The sequence below is a fragment of the Myxine glutinosa genome, chromosome 2, assembly GCF_964187855.1.
Source record: "Myxine glutinosa chromosome 2, kmMyxGlut1.1, whole genome shotgun sequence".
NCBI lineage: Eukaryota > Metazoa > Chordata > Myxini > Myxiniformes > Myxinidae > Myxine > Myxine glutinosa.
The window spans coordinates 237,768,489-237,791,068 of NC_136262.1; the positions used below are offsets into that span (position 1 = coordinate 237,768,489).

Sequence of the window (22,580 nt, forward strand, 5' to 3'; positions counted from 1 at the left end):
GGTTTGACAGAAGCAACCTGTATGGAGAGATCAGTTAAGTTTGAACGAAGGCCCCGGATGTTTGAGGTCCATACCGTTAATGAAGAGGAAGGGGGAGCATCAGATACAGAACAGGGGGGAGGAGGGGTAGGGTAAGATGTGGAAGAGGTGGAAGAGGTAGGGAGAGCTGTTGAAGGTGTGTCAGAGATTTCAGAATAGCTCGGAGAAAGGGAAGGATGGGGCGGACAAAAGGTTTGATGGTGATTGGGTGAGCCACAATGAGGTGTTATTTGAGGAGGGGGAAGAGCGAGGCAGAAGGTTGGGGGAGATGGAGGTGAGAGTTTGAAGGGGGAAGAAGCGGGGAGGACGCTTTGAGGAGGGGGAGTGAGAGGGGGGAAATTGAGAAGCAATGAGGGTGGGGAGATTTGAAGGGGAGGGGTGAGGGGGGAGTTTGGGAGGGAAGGGACAAGGGGAGGGATTTGAAAGGGATGGGATATGGGGGAGATTTGGAGGGGAGGGGTGAGGCAGGAGTCTAGGAGGGGAGGGGCGAGGGGGCGTCTTGGCGGGGAGGGGTGAGGGGGTAGTTTAGGAGGGAGGGGGCAAGGGGGGAGATTTGAAAGGGATGGGTGATGGGGAAGATTTGGAGGGGAGGGGTGATGGGGAAGATTTGGAGGGGAGGGGTTATGGGGAAGATTTGGAGGGGAGGGGTGAGATTGGATTTTTGAAAGTGTACGATTTATGGGAAACGAACATTTATTGCAAAATGAGTTTCTTGTGACCTTCGAGTTAAAAATACGTTTAAGGACGCTGGATGGAGGATGGAGTGCAGGAGAGTTTAGGGAATGTAGAAAAAAGGCACTATAGGAGATGGATATTTTTTTTGGGATGAATTGATTTGGTGAGCAAGTCGAAAGCAGCCTTTTAAAGAAGAAGAAGAAAAAGGTGTTATAAAATATGACGGAATACATAGCTTGAGGGGAAAGTGTAAACATTGAAGGTTAATGAGTGAAAACTATCTGGGGAAATGGGGGAGAAACACGTGGTCGAAGAACGAACGAACGAATAAGAATGAATAAACAAATGAGAACAGAGAAGGAAATGTTTTTTTTTCTTTTTTTTTTTTTTCTTGAGTTGAGATTTACACAAGGAAGTAGGCTATGGGTGAAAAGACTGGGAATACAGAGAACGAAAGTTATTGGATCACAAACGACGGACCGCTGAGAGAAAAACAAAGCCTCAAGGTTGTACAGTGCACACTGTACAAGGCCTCAAGACACGACACGAATTAACACGATTTTCAATACAGGTATGAAAGATTTGCACCGAAAAATCTTCGTCGGGACACAATATACGTACAACACCATAAATAAATACAGTTTTAACGAAAATACAAATGGGAACAATCACTTAACTTCGATTTCAAATCGTTCGCGACGCGGCAAAGGCCTTGCTCGCGACACAGCAAACAGACGATCAATTTATGAAAGATAAAACCAACCACTCTAACCACAACCACCACAACCACAACCACAACCAACCACAACCACCAGATAAAACCACTTCACCTATGATGTCATCATTATCATGCTTTTGTTCCCCATTGGGAGTACTTGACAATGTGCCAAGTTTAAAATTTTTCCATTCAGCGGTTTCTAAGAAAGAATTTTTTAATTATTTGCTTTTAATCCAAAATGGCTGCCATACCATGTGACCTATGATGTCCCAATTATCATTAAAAAAAGCCAAATGCACAGCGAAAGTATTCTATGAATATCATCTCGGTTTTTGATGTTGACTGCTATTTTGACACCACACGTGGTACATGCTTGGGAGCCTCAGCTGTGCACGTTTCTGTCTACGCTGTTGCTGATGACTCACCAAAAGTGATGAAGCTGGTCTGGCGGCTGAGGGGTGTGCAATATTGGGATTTTCATGTATGTACTACTTGAATGTCTACAGCTGAAGACGAACCCGGATAGAGTTTGAAATGGCAAATGACTTACCTTATGTAGCTCTTATTGGTTGCTTTATGCAGCTTTCTTTGGCGAGAAGAGCATGGAAGGGGTATATTGTGTGTGTGTGTGTGTGTGTGTGTGTGTGTGTGTGTGTGTGTGTGTGTGTGTGTGTGTGTGTGTGTGTGTGTGTGTGTGTGTGTGTGTGTGTGTGTGTGTGTGTGTGTGTGTGTAAGGAAAATATGAAATAATTATATCTCTGAAACCGCTCACCCTATCGATGCGAAATTTTATAAATATCATCTAACAGCACTGTTGCATATAGTTTGAAAATGATGATGTCATAGGTCACGTGGTTTGGCAGCCATCTTGGATAGAAAAATGAACCTTATCCGATCAACACAAAACTTCACAAACGTGATCCACTACCCATACATATGCAGAGTGATGGCATCTACCCGTCGTGGGACTCTGCAGAGGCATATTGGTGACTAGGTCGCATTGTTCTAGTTTTCCAAGGAATTTTTTTATGCAAGTGTCCAGAGTGTTTCAGAAGAAAGTATCACTTTATGGAAATATCACTACCTTAAATTGCCCACCGAAAGTGGGGTGAGATGGGCACTCCTGTCCAGAGGGTGGGAGTGCCGATGATAGTGTGTACGTATACATATACAGTGCCTATAGAGAGTCTATACCCCCTTTAAAATTTTTCACTTTTGTTGCCTTATAGCCAGGAATTAGGTTGCATTAAATAACACATTGCCCACCTTTATTTACACATCATAACCCACAACATCCAAGTGAAAAACAAATTCTACAAATTTCACAAAATTAATTAAAATATAAAACTAGAATATCTTGGTTGAATAAGGGTCCACCCCCTTGAGTTAGTACTTGGTGGAAGCACCTTTGACAGCAATTACAGCTGTGAGTCTGTTGGGATCGGTCTCTACCAACTTTGCACACATTGATTGGGCAATATTTGCCCATTTTTCTGTACAAAACTGTTCAAGCTCAGTCAAGTTGCGTGGGGAGCGTTGATGGACAGCAATCTTCAAGTCATGCCACAGATTATATCGATTGGATTTTGTTTGGGGCTCTGACTGGTTGTCTTCACTGTGCTCCAAGGGATATTCAAGGCCTTTGAAATATTTTTATACCCATCCCCTGATTTGTGCCTTTCCAAAACTTTATCTCAGAGGTCTTTTGAAAGCTCCCTGATGCTCATGGTTGAGTCTTTGCTGTAAAATGTACTACCCAGGAGAGGAAACCTTCAGGAAGAGTTGATTTTATTCTGAAAAAAGCCATCGTTTCAGTCCAACGTGGGCGAATAAACAGAATCATGACAATTTAACACAGGTGGAGGCCAATTAACCTGGTGTGTGATTTTGAAGGTGATTGGTTACACCTGAGCTCATTTACATTTGCTATTATAAGGGGGGTGGACACTTATCCAACCAAGATATTTTAGTTTTGTATTTAAATTTATCTTCTGAAATTTGTAAAATTAGTTTTTCACTTGGAAGTTGTGTGTTACGATGTATAAATAAAGGTGGGAAAATTCTGATTTAATGCAATTTAATTCCGGACTATAAGGCAGCAAAAGGTAAAAACTTTTGAAAGGAGGTGTGCACTTGCTATAGGCACTGTGTGGATGTGTGTGTGTGTGTGTGTGTGTGTGTGTGTGTGTGTGTGTGTGTGTGTGTGTGTGTGTGTGTGTGTGTGTGTGTGTGTGTGTATACATGCATACATTCCAATGACTCATGATGCGGAATCCTGGTTGAAATCCCATCTATTAAATCCATTTTCTAATATCCTTGTAATTAATGTGAAATGAAACAGATTTCGACTAATTGTTGAACGGCAGGCCATTTCTGATCAAATTCCACCATGAACCTTAGATGAATGTTAAAAAATATTGTTTCTGCCCAAAGTAATTAACGAAAGAAACTTTTATGCTATCATAATATCACTTATTTCACGGTTGAAGGATCATATTAAGTTCGTTAATATTCTGGGCCCAGCTGCATTTTCATATCTGTGGTTTTGCACGGACATAAAGGCCACTTACAATGCGGGATTCCAAAATATGAGACTATATCACTAAAGCGTTTATCACCTTTGGAGATGGTGTGGTTTCATTACTCAAGTATTTATTTTGGTTTCTGAGTCAATACCAACAATGTGTCTCTTTCTTACACCTGAATTTGCATGTCTAATACTGATAAATAGCCTTTGTTGATGTATCTCGGGTTTTCCACAGGTTGCCTTGTTTACCTGGGAATGATGCTTGGCTCCTTTGTCTTTGGAGGTTTGGGAGACAAGTTAGGTCGCCGACCGTCTCTGCTCATTTCTCTTTGCATCAATGGTCTCTTCGCCTTCCTCTCTTCATTCGTTCAGGGCTATGGAAGCTTCATCTTTTGTCGATTTCTTTCTGGTATTGGGTGAGTCTTCCTGCTACACCCACAATGCTGTACATACCTGACAAGTTTCCACTTGTTTGATTAATTTTGGTACAATATCCAACAAGTATTGACTTTCCATGAAATTTACTCTGATTAAGTGATGTACATTATTTTATCAATAATACTCATCATGTTTTTAATATATATATATATATACATATATATATATATATATATAGGATATTTTTTATTTTTTGCAAACCTGTCTTTAAAATGAAGATAGATTTTCAATGTAACGCACGCGTGCACGTGCACACACACACACACACACACACACACACACACACACACACACACACACACACGGATTTCACCCAAGGCAGAAAACCCCCTTGGGGATGGTGGGCAAATGAATTTGCTGCAACCTTCATTTTGTGACCCTTAGTCCTCCTGCGAAGTTTAGTTGAGATTGGACAAGTAACGACTGACCGAATGTATTGCGGTGAGACAGACAGACACACAGACACAAAATTGTGAATTTTAGTATCATATGTCTTTAATAATATTTTTACTATTTACATTGTGTTTCACTACTTCCATTTGGTGTTGTTTTATGATCTTAAAGAAAACTTGTTACCTCCGCCACCAAAGGTAGATGGAGGTTATGTTTTCATCCCTGTCGGTCTCTTTGTTTGTCAGTCTGTCTCTCCATTTGTGAACAAGATATTTCAAAAAGTTGTGGACGGATTCGGACGAAATTTGGAAGACATGTAACGTATGTGACAAGGATGAAATGATTAGATTTTGATGAAGACTTGCATCCGGCTAGTATAATTTTTTAAGTGATGCTTCACCATTGGGAGATGGGGCCAAAAACGAGAAATAGCAGGATATCTCAAAAATTTATGGACTGATTTGGACGAAACGTTGTGGAGCGGTTGTGTGTTTGACAAGGACGATTCGATTAGATTTCCCTGAAGATCTGAATATGGATTGGGATATGAGAATTATTTAATTTTTCAAGTGATTCTTAACCATTGGGAGATAGGGCGAAAAACGATACATAGCAGGATATCTCAAAAAGTTATGGACGGATTTGGACGAAACTTGTTGGACAGGTTGTGTGTGTGATGAGGAAGAATCTATTCGATTTTGGTAAAGATCCGGATCCGGATCCAGCCAGTATAATTTGTTAAGTGATTTTTCACCATTGGGACAAAGGGCCAAAACGATACAACAAACAACAACAACATGCATTTTAAGGCCATTTTCCCTGCAAGAGCGGGGGTTAGCCTTGCGGTCCCCATGACAATCTTCTCCATTTTGCCCTATTTTCTGCATCTCCCCTTGTTAACCCCCTTGCCCGCATTTCTTCTTCCACCATCTTTAGCCAAGTCTTTCTCGGTCTTCCCCGTCCTCTACTTCCTTCTACATTCATTTCCATCACTCTTCTCAACCAGTCACTTTCATCCTTCCTCAACACATGACCAAACCATCTCAACCTGTTTCTCTTCACAGCATCAATCACAGGCTCTATTCCCATCATCTTTCGCAATTCATCATTTGTCTTCCTCTCTCTCAACGATACTCCGCACATCCGTCGAACCATTCGCATTTCCACCCTTTCCAGCCTTTGTTGCTGCTCCACGTTCATGACCCATGTCTCGCTCCCATAAATCATAACACTTCTCACACATGCAGCATACACTTTTCCCTTCAGCTTCAACGACACTCCCCTCCTCATCAGCACGCCACTCAGTTCCCGAAAATAAATAGGGCCAAAACGATACATAGCAGGATATCTCAAGTTATGGACGGATGATTTTGATTAAATGTGATTCTATATTGTGATTTTCTGGTCTACTCTGGGATACAAAACATAAACTGTTCACCTGGCGGAGTTATGCTCTCTACGGAGTGCTAACATACGTGTGACTAGTTGTTTTAATCCATTGATAAGTTCAATGATGTGTGTGGTTGCTCTCACAGTTCTACTTATTTCACCTGTAACCGTACTATAAAATAGCTTTTTAGGAATGTTGCTGTCTAAGAAAGGCATTCGGACAATGTGGAATGGAAAAGCATCTCGTTTATCAAATAATTTGATGTGAAATTTATTGTTATTGATATTGATTTGTAATTCTAAAAAAGAAACTGAAGTGTGAGTTTGGTTTTCCTTTTTACATTATTATTTATTTTGGATAGATTAATTTTGGATAGATATCATCATGAAGCTGATCAAATACAAATCCATCATTAATTGCCAATAAATAATCTGAAGATGTTTATACACCTTAATGCATTTGTTAGTTTATTCCTGCACATGTTATTGAACAAATGAGACTTGTACATGTGCAGAAACAAACTTACAAAGGGCCCGTATCTGAACCCATGGGTATCCCCACTGTCTGCTCGAGTATCTATTATTGCCAAATGTAAAGAAACTGTTGTTTAGGAGAAATTGAATATTTTCTTGAAGTTTTTTTTTTCTTTCTGAAAAACTGCATGAATATTGATCTTTCTTTGCAGACCAGTTTGTTCTCTTTTGTTGGGCTGTAATGTATACTTTATTACTTCCTTGCAAATGCTTTATGTACCGCTCTGTCCAATACGGTTACAAACTTATCATGAACATTTAGCCTTGCCCTTGTTACCCTCGCCTGAGGAGAGGGTATTGCGTTTGAGTTCGTTTGACTGTCTGTCTGTCTGTTTGTTTGTTTGTTTGTCCGCACAGAATAAATATGATTTTCTCCACAACAGTTGGTCCGATTGACAGGAAATTTTCACCATAGGTGCAACTCCACCTGTTTATATTTTTAAATGATAATTATGACGTCATAGGTCAGTAGTATGGGCGCCATCTTGGAAAAGAAAACAAAAAACTTTGCACCTTTATATCTACGAAAGTGCTGCATAGAAAAATTGAGACATGGCTCAATGTAAAGAACTATTCATGTGGAATAACATATGTTAATGATGATGTCATAGGTGCCTCCATTATGACGTCATAATTCGACAAGTACAAAACTTCATCCGATCAAGATTAAATTTATTGAGCATAATCTAGGGATAAATTGGTGGAGAAAAAAAAAGATGATGACATCATCGGTCATGTGGTTCGGCCGCCATATTTGTTTTAACACAAAAGCTTTAAAAACCACTGAAAACACATCCTGGCGGGGGTCTGCAATCTCTGATAGCTCTTTCTAGTTATTAATGTTGTGGACACTGTCGATTACAGGTTTGGAATTATCAATGATCCAGAATTTCTTAATACCAGAATAAAACTTGGCCTTTTCATGATAGTTTTTAAGCATTTATAGATTAGTTTCATCACCCCTGTAATGCCACCTGACAACAGTTTCGAACTACATTCTCTGCTTGCAATGATGAACCTCGTCTTACAAAGGTTTTGTGCATTTTGGGGATCCAGTAAATAAATGGTAATTTATGGTCTTTATCCAGAACTCCCGGTCTTCTTGCTTTTGAGTGATTTATATGGGGTTCTTTTATGTCTATTTTATTATCGTTACTTATTTTGTTGGTCTGTGAAAGTCCAGGTTTTAAGCCCAATTCTGCCAAAAGTATTAGATTATAGAATATTTTGCATTGTACAAATGCAATATTATTATTTGCTTTGTCAATTGGAACAAAAACATATTGTGTTTGAAGCTGTTTTAAACAATCCACCAATATCATCTTTGATACAATTTTGTCGCATGTTGTGCAAAATATACTGATGAATGAACAATACCGAACATTTAGTCAGGTTGGTCTCTTGACTACCAGTGGTAACATGTAACCCAGTGATACCTGCCACATGGTCAGGTAGTCGGCGACTAAACGGACTACCCTCACTGGCTTGCTAGTGGGGAGGGTGACTGTGACACCATACAGGACTAAAAACAACACCTGTTAAAGGGTGGATGAGCTACTTGGAGGAGCCAACGGCCATCCAGTAAGGATATGGTGTCTCCTAAAAAACACCCATCCGGTTGGACCGGTTTTATAGGCAGTAGGTTGTAGACAGCAACCGCCCAGGGTAGTACTACCGTTCAGACTTAGGAGCGTTAAAGTGGTACCCGGAACCATCTTACACTCTCCACACGTCAGGATTGCTGGTCTTACTTTCTGTCTCACATTTCTTCTCTTTCTGTCTTTCTGTCTTTCTGTCTTTCTGTCTATAGCTACCAGGCTAGCTTTAATCTCTCTTTCTTGCAACCAAACATCATACACTTTTAATCATACACTTTCCTTACTCATTTTCACTCCTCATCTTTACATTCTCTCTCTTTTATTTCTCTTCATGCAGTTATTTTATTTAAGGCCTGTCCTCGATGAGGATGAAATCCGTGACTGGAGCCTGCAACATTAAAAAAAAATCGATAAGCATTCAAAATAAACAGATACCATGATGAGAACGAATGAGAATTATCCATTGATAATTGTACGAAAGACACGCCTGTCTAATCGACACTCAAAGATTTACGGATGGAATATCTCAAGGAAACATGAACAGTGTGTTCTGCATAAGAGAACTTGAGCTTACATCGGCCTAATTGTAGGCACACAGATTCAGCAATTACAGGAATTCCATACACATTAATTTGCCAACTTAAGGAATTCTTCACCAAAGCATTTACTGGTTAATTTAAATCTTAACCTATGCACAGCACTTGCCATCATAAATATATATTTTCATCTTGCAGGCACGACCATTTCTCAATAGCTTCGGACTTATTAGTGTTTCAACCCATTACAAAATAACTAGGAAAAGTTTCACCTCCAGAAAAATCCGACTGCGGTCATTTTTCTTTCTCTTTTGATGGCCAATAATAAAGGCATCCTCATTGCTTTTGACTATTATCTTTAAAATGAGAAATTAGCCACAACAAAATAATATAATAAAAGCAGAATTACATTATCTGGAGATTAGCAAAATGGAAACTAAATGTAACATTTCCAACAGAAGTTTAACATTCCCGACGAACAATCTTTAATATAGTGTTGCGGTTATGAGGTCTAAATAAAGCCTCCCATAGTTGTTTTTTTTTTGTATACAAGATCGAGTTAAATAGTTATTTCCTAGTTATATTGCTATGTTTAACTGTCTAAAGTCTGTGTTGATAGATCTGCATAGCGAGTGTGTAGTAAGAAATCCTCAATATAATTTTTCGTCATTCACATTCCTTTTTGCCGACCGTCTGCCGAATATTTTCCTCAACCACGAACACATTATCCTTGCACCAAAAGCCCATCATTCTTTGCCAATCACTCATCTCTCCCTTCCAGATTGGATGCATGATGCCGGCATATGTAATGTAGAGTGTAAAGTCATTGCAGATAAGGATCCAATGGCAGGACTGTCGCATAATGAATAAGGGGAAGGTATAAGTGCTGTAAATTTTTGTACATATACAGTATGCTATTTCATTGGTTCATCTACCTGTAAATACCTGCTTGGCCTGCCGTTGTACATACTTGCATTTTGTCACAGGTATTAAAGGCAATTTCTTAAGCAATTTAAGCAATTCTTCACTTATTCTGTCCGTTCTGATGGCGACATAAGACCACTGAGTCGTTTGACCAGCTCGGATTTGTTATCTAAGTTTGATCTCAGATGCGTTTATGTTGTACCATTGGTTTCACTCAGCTGACTGACTCAGGTCTGTTATGTAACCGCCGGGACAGTCGCCTTTTGCCTCGCCCAATAAACCGATACGCTAAACCGACCTTGGGCAGGGAGATCCAGAGTCGAGGGTTGCAAACGATGTCCAGGATCTCGTAGATAGGCCGTCCTCTTGGAGTTATTTAGAGGAGACAACTGCAAAAGAAACCATAATAATATTCTCATACTGTGATGCATCTGTAAGTTATTCTCCACCAATTTTAGGCCAGTGACAATCTGTTGACCCTTTGCCCTCTGCAACTTAGCTCTTCCTTGACACATATTTTATATATTGCAAACCATGGTGTCTGTCCATGTGTTCGGCTGTCTCCCGTTTACGGTTACCGCTTCCCGCACTGCGTTTGAAAAACTATGCACGCAGTCAAAACCCAACATTCACTTTTGAAATGATGTTCATAAAATTTTAGATTAACTATTTTGTAAATCCTTGAAATAGTTTCAGTTAATAGATTAACTTGAACTTGTCCCGTCAATGGGGATGGGTAATTTTGCCTGTGACAGCGACAATATATTGCTTTACTATAGGCTCAAAGGATCATGTGCACTTGTATTCAAGTTGTCTAGCCTGGGTTTGAATCTCAGCCTGATTATAAAAGCGATCATCCTGATGTTTCACCGACAGGGTGAGCTCATTAGACAAGGCGTCCTGTCTGCGAGCATTAGTTGGTGGGCTTTAAAGATACCATGGTGTCATTCACGAAGAGTATGCCAGTTATCGCTGGCACCCTGAACAAATCACAAACAAGTACAGATACATTCAAAGTACAACACCCACATGCCAAATAAATAAATATCATCCTCAATCGTGCGGCATAGCCTTTGGCACCCGGTGATGACGCCGTGCAGCACATAGAGACGGTATTTGGAGGGAGAGGCATACAATAATTGATTGATTGCGTAATTTAAATAAATAAATAATAATCATGAAATAATTAATTTCTTAATTGGCTAATAGAATACCGAAACCACGAGTGTTTCATCTGAATCTGTGACTTTAAAAAAATTAATTAAACAATCCATTGATCGAAAAATTAAATAATTAATCTATTATTTGATTAACCAAGAAATAATTAATCGATTAATTGATTGATCAATTAAACAAAAATATCCTTTATAGCCAAATCACTTGGTCATTGTTGTGTACAAATATCAGCTTCCTCGCTCAAAAGGTGCCTGAGATAATACCCAGATTAGAAAGAAAAGAAATAGGTGATTAATAATGAAAATAAATAAATAATAATCGTAAGATAATTAAATTATTAATCAATTGGTGAAGAGCATACGAAATTGGCGAAACCACCACCATATCATCGGAATCTGTAACTTGAGTTCTGGAGATTAGCAAAATGGATACTAAATGTAACATTTCCAACAGAAGTTTAACATTCCCGACGAACAATCTTTAATATAGTGTTGCGGTTATGAGTTCTAAATAAAGCCTCCCATAGTTAAATAGTTATTTCCTAGTTATATTGCTAAGTTTAACTGTCTAAAGTCTGTGTTGATAGATCTGCATAGCGAGTGTGTAGTGAGAAATCCTAAATATAATTTTTCGTCATTCACATTCCTTTTTGCTGACCGTCTGCCGAATATTTTCCTCAACCACGAACACATTATCTTTGCACCAAAAGCCCATCATTCTTTGCCAATCACTCATCTCTCCCTTCCAGATTGGATGCATGATGCTGGCATATGTACTGTAGAGTGTAAAGTCATTGCAGATAAGGATCCAATGGCGGGACTATCGCATAATGAATAAGGGGAAGGTATAAGTGCTGTAATTATTGTACATATGAAATGAATGAATGAATGAATGATCGTTTTTAAGGCCATTTTCCCCGCTAGAGCGGGGGTTAGCCTTGCGGGCCCTATGACAATCATGGTTCCCTGTTTGAGTCATGTTTTTATGGCCGGATGCCCTTCCTGACGCCAACCCTTAGTCGCCTCTTACGATACGCAGGGATACGGTGTACCTATTCTAAACCGGGGTACACACCGGGAAACATATACAGTATGCTATTTCATTGGTTCATCTGCCTGTAAATACCTGCTTGGCCTGCCGTTGTACATACTTGCATTTTGTCACAAGTATTAAAGGCACTTTCTTAAGCAACCATGTCTTCACTTATTCTGTCCGTTCTGATGGCGACATAAGACCACTGAGTTTGACCAGCTCGGATTTGTTATCTAAGTTTGATCTCAGATGCGTTTATGTTGTACCATTGGTTTCACTCAGCTGACTGACTCAGGTCGGAATTGTTGACTGACCCAATTGTTGAAAATCAATTAATTAAGTAATTAATTCTAATATTTAAATAATTAATCGATTAATTGATTAATCAATAAATCAATTTATCAAAAATACCCTTTACAGCCAAAGCAAATGTTCACTATTGTGCCCAAATTTCAGCTTCCTTGCTCAAAGGATGGCTGAGATATTGCCCAGACAAACAAACAAGAAAACTAGAAAGAAAACAAACGGAGTGAAAACCGAGTACTCCCTTTCAAGCGTCATCGCCGGGCCCCCTTCGGTGCCTGGCAATGACGTCATGCAGTGCCCGGAGATGGCGGTGTACAATTCTTACACTAACTTACATTGGGCACTGCATCAGCAGCAGAGCCGTACTCTCAACAATGAAGCATGCCTGCCACCGTATGCTGCACAATAACTAATGAATGAATGGATGAATGAATAAATAGTTTTACTAAATCACCAAATACACCCTTATCTGGTGATATCATGGCCAAAAAATAACGTTTCAGCTAACCTCAACAAGAATATGACATGCACATTATTTACAATGGCAAGTATTCTCACCATCATTTGTTTTTATTCACAGGATTGGTGGAGTTATACCCATTGTGTATGCCTACTACGCTGAGTTCCTGGCTTACAGCAAACGCGGAGAGCATCTAAGCTGGATTTGCATGTTCTGGATGATCGGTGGCATTTTTGCTTCTGCCATGGCCTGGGCTATTATCCCACATTATGGTAACCTACTTTTATAATGACATTGATTCACTCTTAATGTAGCTAAGCACTTCTATCTATGCAGCTGGTGAGTAATCATTGGCCAGGAAGTCTGGCAATGAATGCAAAATAAATATTGGTTTCATATGTTTGAACAAGTAATTTTTTTTCTAATGCAACCAAATCTCAAATATAGCCTCATGGTGGAACTGACGGTTATTTCCCCCACAGTTTCTGAGATTTTAAAATAAATTACCTGAATTTGAGGTGAAACCCCCTTTTCAGTCTCTTAAAGAGGGCGGATCCAGATAGGGAACACAATCCCATGAAACCTTAATGTTCTGATGTATCGTACCAAATTTGATCCATATCGTTCCTGTAGTTTATGAGGAAAATATGCTTTAGTGAATATGAGGAATTAGGGGAGGGAACCCGTGGCCCCTTTTCCAGGGGAGATACAGCCATGGGTGGCACAACGTAAGGTATGGTCATGATGCTGCATGGTAAGCTTGGTCTGGACCCAATTATTGGTTTCTCTGAATATTTTTGAATTAAATACCAATATTTGGGGCAACCCCCCCCCCCCCCCCCTTTACTACCTTTAAATGGGTGTATCCTGATGGAGAGCACAACCCCATGAGATTTTACTGTCCTTGATGCATTGTGTCAAATTTGGTCCGTATCACTCAGGTAGTTCTTTCTGTGAAAATGAGGGATTCAAGGAGGAGGCCTGTGGTCCACTTTCCGGGAGGGGGGGGGGGGGGGAGATACGACCATGAGGATCACAGCTTTGTACAGTTAGGGCATGCTCCCGATGCCCCATGGCGAGTTTGGTCTGGATCTGTCTGGTGGTTTCTGTGAAGAATATTTTTGAATGAAATACCATTATTTGGGGCAAAACCCCCCTTTAACCCCCCCCCATATAGGGGGTGCATCTGGATGGGGAGCACACCACCATGAGACATTGCAGTCTCGATGAATCATACTAAATTTGGTCCATATTGGTTGGGTGGTTTGTGAGGGAATCTTTTGTCAAATGTTAACAGACGTACGTACGTTATCCGTCCATCCGTGCATACATATAAATAATCCGTCCATCCATATGTACGGATGGATGGACGGACAGCCGGACACCAGGACACACTTTATGAGGTTATTTCGGAGAAATAATCGAATAATTTATCTAGATAACAGAGAACAATCTTGCATTACCCAAATTCAAATTAGTGACAATTGTTTATTATTTTGTAATTTTTAATTTTAATTTTGTAGGATTGTGTAGGACTGTGTAGGCCAATTTAATATATTGTGTAGGACAATTGTAATCCATATTCCTTAATCTCTTCTCGTTGATTGTACAGGGCACTTCTCAAAGCTTCCATGAGCTTACCACAATGATGAAATCAACATGAATACTTTGATATATATATATATATATATATATATATATATATATATATATATATATATATATATATATATATATATATATATATATATACATATATATATATATATATACATATATATATATATATATATATATATATATATACACATACAGCAATACCCAGTTTTACGCCATTTCGACCTACGTCAAATCCGACTTTACGCCACTCTTCCAGAGTAAATTTCAGTTCAGCGAACGTCATTATGTGCGACTTTAAGTCACTCCTACATCATAATAGGATGACGTGAAAAAAAGTAATTTTTCCTTAAAAATATATTTAAAATAAATAAAATAGCACATAAATTAACAATAAAAGCAGCTAAAAAACAATTTAAAATACAATAAAATGCACATTAAAAATATTTTTTAAATGTACGTACAGTATACTGTACGTACACATAGCTGCTGGTTCTCATTCAAAACAAAGGCGACGCCATATGCATTTTGTCCTGTGCTGTGGTCACGTGCTTGCTTTGCCTTTCGCTGGTATTTTTGTGATTATTCCTTTACTGTGTAAAGGTTCCTTTACTGTGTAAAACAACCAACGTAACGTGGCAACGGCGAAACATGATGACGATGCCGGCTCGGATGACCATCCGTGGCAGACGTCACGTCACGTCACCGTGCAGAGTGTGCAATGTCCACGACGAGGTCAGGCCCCATGGCCCATGTGAAACGAACGACCGTGTCATGCCTTGAGCCAGGGTGCCTCGTCGGGCACCTCGCCGGCATCCGGCGTCGACGAACCGATCGACGTGTTCATGTGCACATGTGCATGGATTAGCAAATGCCTGCCTGTACGTCGTCGTTTCTGCGTATATCGCATCGTCCAAAAAAAAGAAGCACGCAACTTCGGCCGCTCGAGGAAAGACGGGGCACGCCTACGACTCGGAGGCGAGCGTCGATCGCCGGGGCGGCCGGGTTCACGGAACCCTGAGCTCATTCGTTCGTCACAGACGACACGACACGACCACCGGTGAAACTGCTCGGACACGTTGGGTAAAGCACGCCGTGGTGAAGCTGGCCGCGGAGCCACTTGGCACACAAGCCCGTTCACGGTCGACACGTCCGCGCCAGTCACCCCGTTCGAGGAGAAGACCCGACCGATAGAAAACAACGGAGGGACTCCCGACGGGGAGCGGCAAAGATTCAGGGTAAAGCCGCAGCCTCCTCCAGTTATTTACTCGAGTTTTACGGTGTTTGTCTTCATTTTAAGGCATTTTTAAGACATTACGCCCGGTTTACGTCAAAAACCGAGTTATGTCACGGCTTATGGAACCAATTAATGACGTAGGCCGGGGTATTGCTGTATATATATATATATATATATATATATATATATATATATATATATATATATATATATATATATATATATATATATACAGTCACGTGAAAAAGTAAGTACACTCCATGTAAAGTTTTGACTTTTTCAACATATTTCAACATACAGCTATTTGATCTTCATTTCAACAATATTGATAGATAAAGGTGATATAATATAACAAATATCATGAAACATTTACATTTTGTAGTCCATTGTATAATTTAAATAAACATAAATGCAAATTTCACACGTGGAAAAAGTAAGTACACCCCTACACTTATCACTACTTCAAATACCTAAAATTAGAATCAGGTGCACCAGCTAAGGTGCAAATGATTAGAACATCGTTAGAGAGGATCTTGGAGGAAGCTGTCTTATTTAAACCTCAGACATTTCGTTTGGTTTGTTCTTTGTTGTTGAAGTGTGCGGCGTCACAATGCCTAGATCAAAAGAGCTCTCTGAGGCCTTCAGAAAGAAGGTTATAGATGCCTACGAGTCTGGGAAGGGATTTAAAAAGATCTCCAAACAATTTGAAATCAATCATTCGACTGTCCGGAAGATCATCTACAAGCGGAGAAGATTCCAAACAACTGCCAACTTGTTCAGGCCAGGCGGTCCCAGCAAGTTCAGCCCGAGAGCAGACCTCAAGATGCTGCAAAAAGTCTCGAAGAACCCCAGAATGTCATCACGGGACCTACAGGTAGCTCTTGCCACTGTTGATGTCAAAGTGCACGAGTCTACCATTAGAAAGAGGATGCACAAATTTGATCTATATGGGAGGTGTGCCAGGAGGAAACCTTTGCTGTCCAGAAAGAACATCAGGGCAAGACTAAAGTTTGCCAATGAACACCTAGGCAAAGACCAGCACTTCTGGAACAATGTGATCTGGACAGATGAGTCAAAAGTAGAGCTATGTGGCCACAGTACCAGAAGACATGTTTGACGAAAACCAAAGACGGCATTTGACCACAAGAACCTGATACCAACTGTGAAGCATGGTGGTGGAAATATTATGGTTTGTGGCAACTTTGCTGCATCAGGGCCTGGGAAACTCACCATCATAGAATCCACTATGAATTCTTCATTGTACCAGAGGGTGCTTGAGGATAATGTGAGGCCATCCGTCAGAAAGTTGAAGCTCAACCGAAGGTGGACCTTGCAACATGACAATGACCCAAAACATACCAGTAAATCCACCAAGGAATGGCTGAAAAGAAAGAAATGGAGGATTCTGGAATGGCCAAGTCAAAGCATGGATCTAAATCCCATTGAGATGTTGTGGGTGTATTTGAAACGAGCTGTGCATGCAAGAAACCCCTCAAACATCGCACAGCTGAAAGAATTCTGCATGGAGGAGTGGGCAAAAATTTCTCCCAGTCGATGTCGGAGACTGGTAGACAGTTATAAGAAACGCCTAGTTGAGGTTGTTTCTGCCAAAGCGGACAATACCACCTATTAGGGCCAATGGTGTACTTACTTTTCCACATGCGAAATTTGCATTTATGTTTATTTAAATTATACAATGGACTACAAAATGTAAATGTTTCATGATATTTGTTATATTATGTCACCTTTATCTATCAGTATTGTTGAAATGAATATCAAGTAGCTGTATGTTCTAATATGTTGAAAAAGTGAAAACTTTTCATGGGGTGTATTTACTTTTTCACGTGACTGTATCTATATATTGCAGAATTCTTTTAGCCGTGCGATGTTTGAGGGGTTTCTTGCATGCACAGCTCGTTTCAAATCCCCCCACAACATCTCAATGAGATTTAGATCCGGGCTTTGACTTGGCCATTCCAGAACCCTCCATTTCTTTCTTTTCATCCATTCCTTGGTGGATTTACTGGTATGTTTAGGGTCATTGTCATGTTGCAAGGTCCACCTTCGGTTGAGCTTCAACTTTCCGACAGATCGTCTCACATTATCCTCAAGCACCCTCTGGTACAATGAAGAATTCATAGTGGATTCTATGATGGTGAGCTGCCCAGGCCCTGATGCAGCAAAGCTGCCCCAAACCATAATATTTCCACCACCATGCTTTACAGTTGGTATCAGGTTCTTGTGGTCAAATGCGGTCTTTGGTTTTCGCCAAACATGTCTTCTGGTACTGTGGCCAAATAGCTCTACCTTTGACTCATCTGTCCAGAGCACATTTTTCCAGAAGTGCTGGTCTTTGCCTTAGGTGTTCATTGCCAAACTTTAGTCTTGCCCTGATGTTCTTTCTGGACAGCAACGGTTTCCTCCTGGCACACCTCCCATGTAGATCAAATTTGTGCAGCCTCTTTCTAATGGTAGACTCGTGCACTTTGACATCAACAGTGGCAAGAGCTACCTGTAGGTCCCGTGATGACATTCTGGGGTTCTTAGAGACTTCTTTCAGCATCTTGGGGTCTGCTTTGGGCTGAACTTGCTGGGGCGGCCTGGCCTCAACAAGTTTGCAGTTGTTTGGAATCTTCTCCACTTGTAGATGATCTTCCAGACAGTCGAATGATTGATTTCAAATTGTTTGGAGATCTTTTTAAATCCCTTCCCAGACTCGTAGGCATCTATAACCTTCTTTCTGAAGGCCTCAGAGAGCTCTTTTGATCCAGGCATGGTGATGCCGCACACTTCAACAACAAAGAGCAAACCAAACTAAATGTCTGAGGTTTAAATAAGACAGGTTCCTCCAAGATCCTCTCTAACGATGTTCTAATCATTTGCACATGAGCTGGTGCACCTGATTCTAATTTTAGGTATTTGAAGTAGTGATAAATGTCGGGGTGTACTTACTTTTTCCACATGTGAAATTTGCATTTATCTTTATTTAAATTATACAATGGACTACAAAATGTAAATGTTTCATGATATTTGTTATATTATATCACCTTTATCTATCAATATTGTTGAAATGAGATCAAATAGCTGTATGTTGAAATATGTTGAAAAAGTCAAAACTTTACATGGGGTGTACTTACTTTTTCACATGACTGTACATACGGTATATATATTTATATATTGTTACGTTTATGGGGTGCAGGGGGCATTGGAGGTCACCTTGCAAAAGATAGAATTGTATAAAGTAGCATGGTCCATGTGCAAGTGTCTAGCAAATCTCGATGTAAGAAGTAGGGGAACATCAGCTTAAGAATTGTCTATTTGAATGTGCACCATACAGAGGGTGGTACTTTGTAATAAATATCAAGGATTATGTTAATTAAATGTGTGTTCAAACCTCCCTGTAAACATCCGCTGGGTGTACCGGGTCACAGCTCAGTAGAGCAGAGAAAAACGAGGCAGATAGCAATGGGACTCTGCCAGGCAATGAAAGAGGGGGGTGGAGCTATGATCGTCTCATGGAAGGGGGTGGAGCCCAATGCCTGGAGGGCTTAGCGTTGCCTGAGGAGAAAGGGAGCAGCCTGGATCGGTTGGGTTTAGTGCACTAAGGAGCTCGCTGTTTGTGAGGAAAACTGGAGTCGTTCTGAGGAGTTCTGGGAGTGAGACAAAGTTAAAAGAACGTCATCCTGCTTGCCTGCTCTCGCCATGTGTCTGTGTTCATCTGCCTGCTGCCTCTTCATCATCCTGCTCATTTCCTCATCACCTCTTCGTCGTCCTGCTGTTTCATCATGTGCCCATCACCTGCTCCACACCCATCCTCCCCTCACCCGCTACCACCAGACATACGTCACCCCGTTTTGTCCCTCTTCCCCATCTGTGTTTGTGACTGGAGTGAGGCGCCTTCGTTTTATCGGATTTATTTTACCTCATTGTTTATCTCATTGTATAGAGTTATTTGTTTTTCCTTGAATTCTTCATTTCCCCTCCCCCAATCCCATCTTCAAATTCCCCCGTCGGGTCAATCTTCCCTGATTATTATTTGTTCGGGAATAAACCCGTTTGGTTATAAAAGCTATAATGTTCTCGTGATCCTCCCCAGTCCCACACGCATGAGCATAATATCGCCATCATTCGGTATGTCTCTACAGGAATTATAACCTTTCGGTACATCGTGGGATTTTAACGTCCCGCCGCAATAAGCTCGACGTTAGTTGAGCTGTTGACGCTCCAATGTATATGTATGCAAGGTTTGTTTACCTGCACAAAACGATACCAATGGACTTTATGGAGATAAAGATAGAAGCCGCTATAGAAATAAAGATCACTTGCAACTGCCTTCCTAAATTAATAATTCTGCTCATACAATATAATAATTAATTGGCCTTATGAAAACTCCCAAAAACTTTGTCTATTGACCCAGATTTTCCTGTTTCGTTGAACAAATTCCATACGGTTGAAGCCCACGATGTTGTGCTGCGCTGAAACTGTAGAAAGTTATTTGGTGAATCTGAGCCATTGCATGGGAATTATTGATCCCTATTCTCATATATTGCTGTTTCTTCTTCCTCTCATTTATATTTTATATATATTCTCTCATATATTAATTGTTTCCCCTCCCTTTGTCCTATTTTCCCATTCTTGCACCCCATATCACATAATCCACTTCCCACACCACTCATTCTTTCTTATTCCCCCCTGTGGTGAATTAATATGTTTTAGACTTAATTTATAATTGTAGTAATTACTGATAAAATAATATGAGCTCGGTGGGGGTTGAGCACATCCTCTTGATAGTTTTGAGGGACTTGCCTTCAGTCAAGGCTAGAATTCATATTGGACAGGTCGCTATTGCATCGTAGAGTATGGAAATTACTGATGAGCATCCATGAGAATCAAACCCACATCAGTGAGGGCAATGCACAAGGATTTAATGGTTCAACCACTGAGCTGCTTTCAGTGAAATTTTGGGAAATAAAGCATATTGAAGTTCTTTTTTGCATAAATGATCAACGCTCGTGGAAGAGCTAGAAAAAGGGAGTGCTTGGGAAAGGGATCATTTGGGGTAGAAAAGATCATGGGTATGGATAGGGGATAACCTGAAGTATCTTTATGGATGTCTGATCATCATCCTACCAGAGAAATTATGAGGGTCCATAACAGCATGAAAGCAATTCAAGAAAAGCAATCTCTATTGTGTCAATGCTGTATCTAGGTTCAAGTAGGTTCTCTATAAGATTGAAAATAAATGAAGTTGTTATTAATGCCTCGTCACATTACCAAACTCCAACCCTCATCTCCTCCATATCCTTCACCAACGACTGTTCGGACAATTTGTCGTTAATTTTTTTCCAAAGTAATTTACCTGCAATTGTGAGCATTTGCAGATTATCCTTTATTTCCTTGGATGAGGACCATGCTTCTACCTGCAGGCTGGAGCTTCCGCATGGGCTCTGAATATCAGTTCCACAGCTGGCGAGTCTTCGTCATTGTGTGCGCCCTACCTGCAGTCATGGCCATTGTGGCACTCACCTTCATTCCAGAGAGTCCACGATTTCTTCTGGAGGTCAGTTAAATAACTGTCGCATGATTGTTTTTAATCTTTGGTTTTTTTAAATCTCATAAATGTTTTTGTTGCATTTACATAAGGAGGCCTGAACAATATTGGATAAATTGTAACAACAAAAGTTTAAATAAGCAAATGGGCAATTTATATGTGAGTGAGCAAATGGTGGACAAAGTTAAATGCCGCTGTTGTGATCGGTGGGTCCCTTGTGGAGTTTATATCACCCATAAACCAATATCGACAGCAAGGCATACTTTTGGGTTGCTGATCATGGATGTGAAAATATTGAGGATCTCAGAGATCAAAACTTCAGGATTCCTTAACATAAATGAGAGCCTAATCTACTCTGTGCAGCTTTCATGAATGACTCACTTCATTCATTGGTATTCTTGGGACTAAATGGTGAACAAAAGTAATCCATTTGCATTAAAATTTGTTCACTCATTCCTGACATATTGAAGTTTATTATACCTCCTTCCAGCATTTCCTGCCCTCACCCCTCATCCTCCACACTCACTCCCAAAGTGGTCTTGAGCCCCAAAGGGGATTCGGGAATTGTACTTGGGAACCTCTGCAATTATTGCTAAAAGTTTTCTTACCTCTGCCACCAAAGGTGGACGGAGTCTGCCACCAAAGGTGGGCGGAGTCTGCCACAAAAGGTGGGTGGAGTCTGCCACCAAAGGTGGGCGGAGTCTGCCACCAAAGGTGGGCGGAAAAATCTAAGATTTTTCAAGTATATTGTTTGGTCTTGTGTGTTGTTCGTTCTGTCTCTCTGTTTGTCTATATGTCGTTTGCCTACAGGTCACAATTTTCAACTGATCTTCACGAAACTTCACCAAATGGTAGAGTTGGTCATAAGCAAGAAAGTTATTGTTTTTGGGGTCCAAAAATCAATAGGTCAACATAGGCCAAAGATCACCAATTTTGTCAAATTTCTAAAATCCTCAATTTTCATCCGATTGACTTGAAATTTTAAGAGGATTTGCAGATATGGTCACTGAATTCACCACCAAGTATTTTTGAGGTCAACATAGGCCAAAAGGTCGACATAGGCCAAATTTCTAAAATCCTCAATTTTCATCCGATTGACTTGAAATTTTAAGAGGATTTACACACCAGGTCATTGAATTCAACCACCAATTATTTTTGAGGTCATCATAGGCCAACAATTTATTTTAGGGATTTCGCAAGTATCATGCTATGCACGACGTTTTTCTTGTTTGTCTGTCTGTGAGCGATATCTCAAAAATTGTGGACGGACTCAGACAAAATTTTGCGGACAGGTTGGGTGCCTGACAAGGACGAATCGATTAGATTTTGTTGAAGATCTGGATCCGGATACGTGAATTTTAAAATTTTAAGTGATCCTTCACCATTGAGAGAGCCAAAACGATATATAGTACAACAACAACAACAACAAC

At 40.3% G+C, this 22,580-nt stretch overlaps 1 protein-coding gene across 2 annotated transcripts in view; it reads left to right on the forward strand.

Moving 5' to 3' along the window:
* Positions 1-22,580, forward strand: part of LOC137420731 (synaptic vesicle glycoprotein 2C-like) — a 111,345-nt gene that overhangs the window by 38,547 nt on the left and 50,218 nt on the right. For both annotated transcript variants that reach the window (XM_068106059.2, XM_068106060.2), the window contains exons 3-5: positions 4,195-4,375; positions 12,866-13,017; positions 21,026-21,159. In XM_068106059.2, coding sequence (XP_067962160.1) covers positions 4,195-4,375; positions 12,866-13,017; positions 21,026-21,159 — 467 coding nt within the window. The remainder of the gene's footprint in view (positions 1-4,194; positions 4,376-12,865; positions 13,018-21,025; positions 21,160-22,580) is intronic.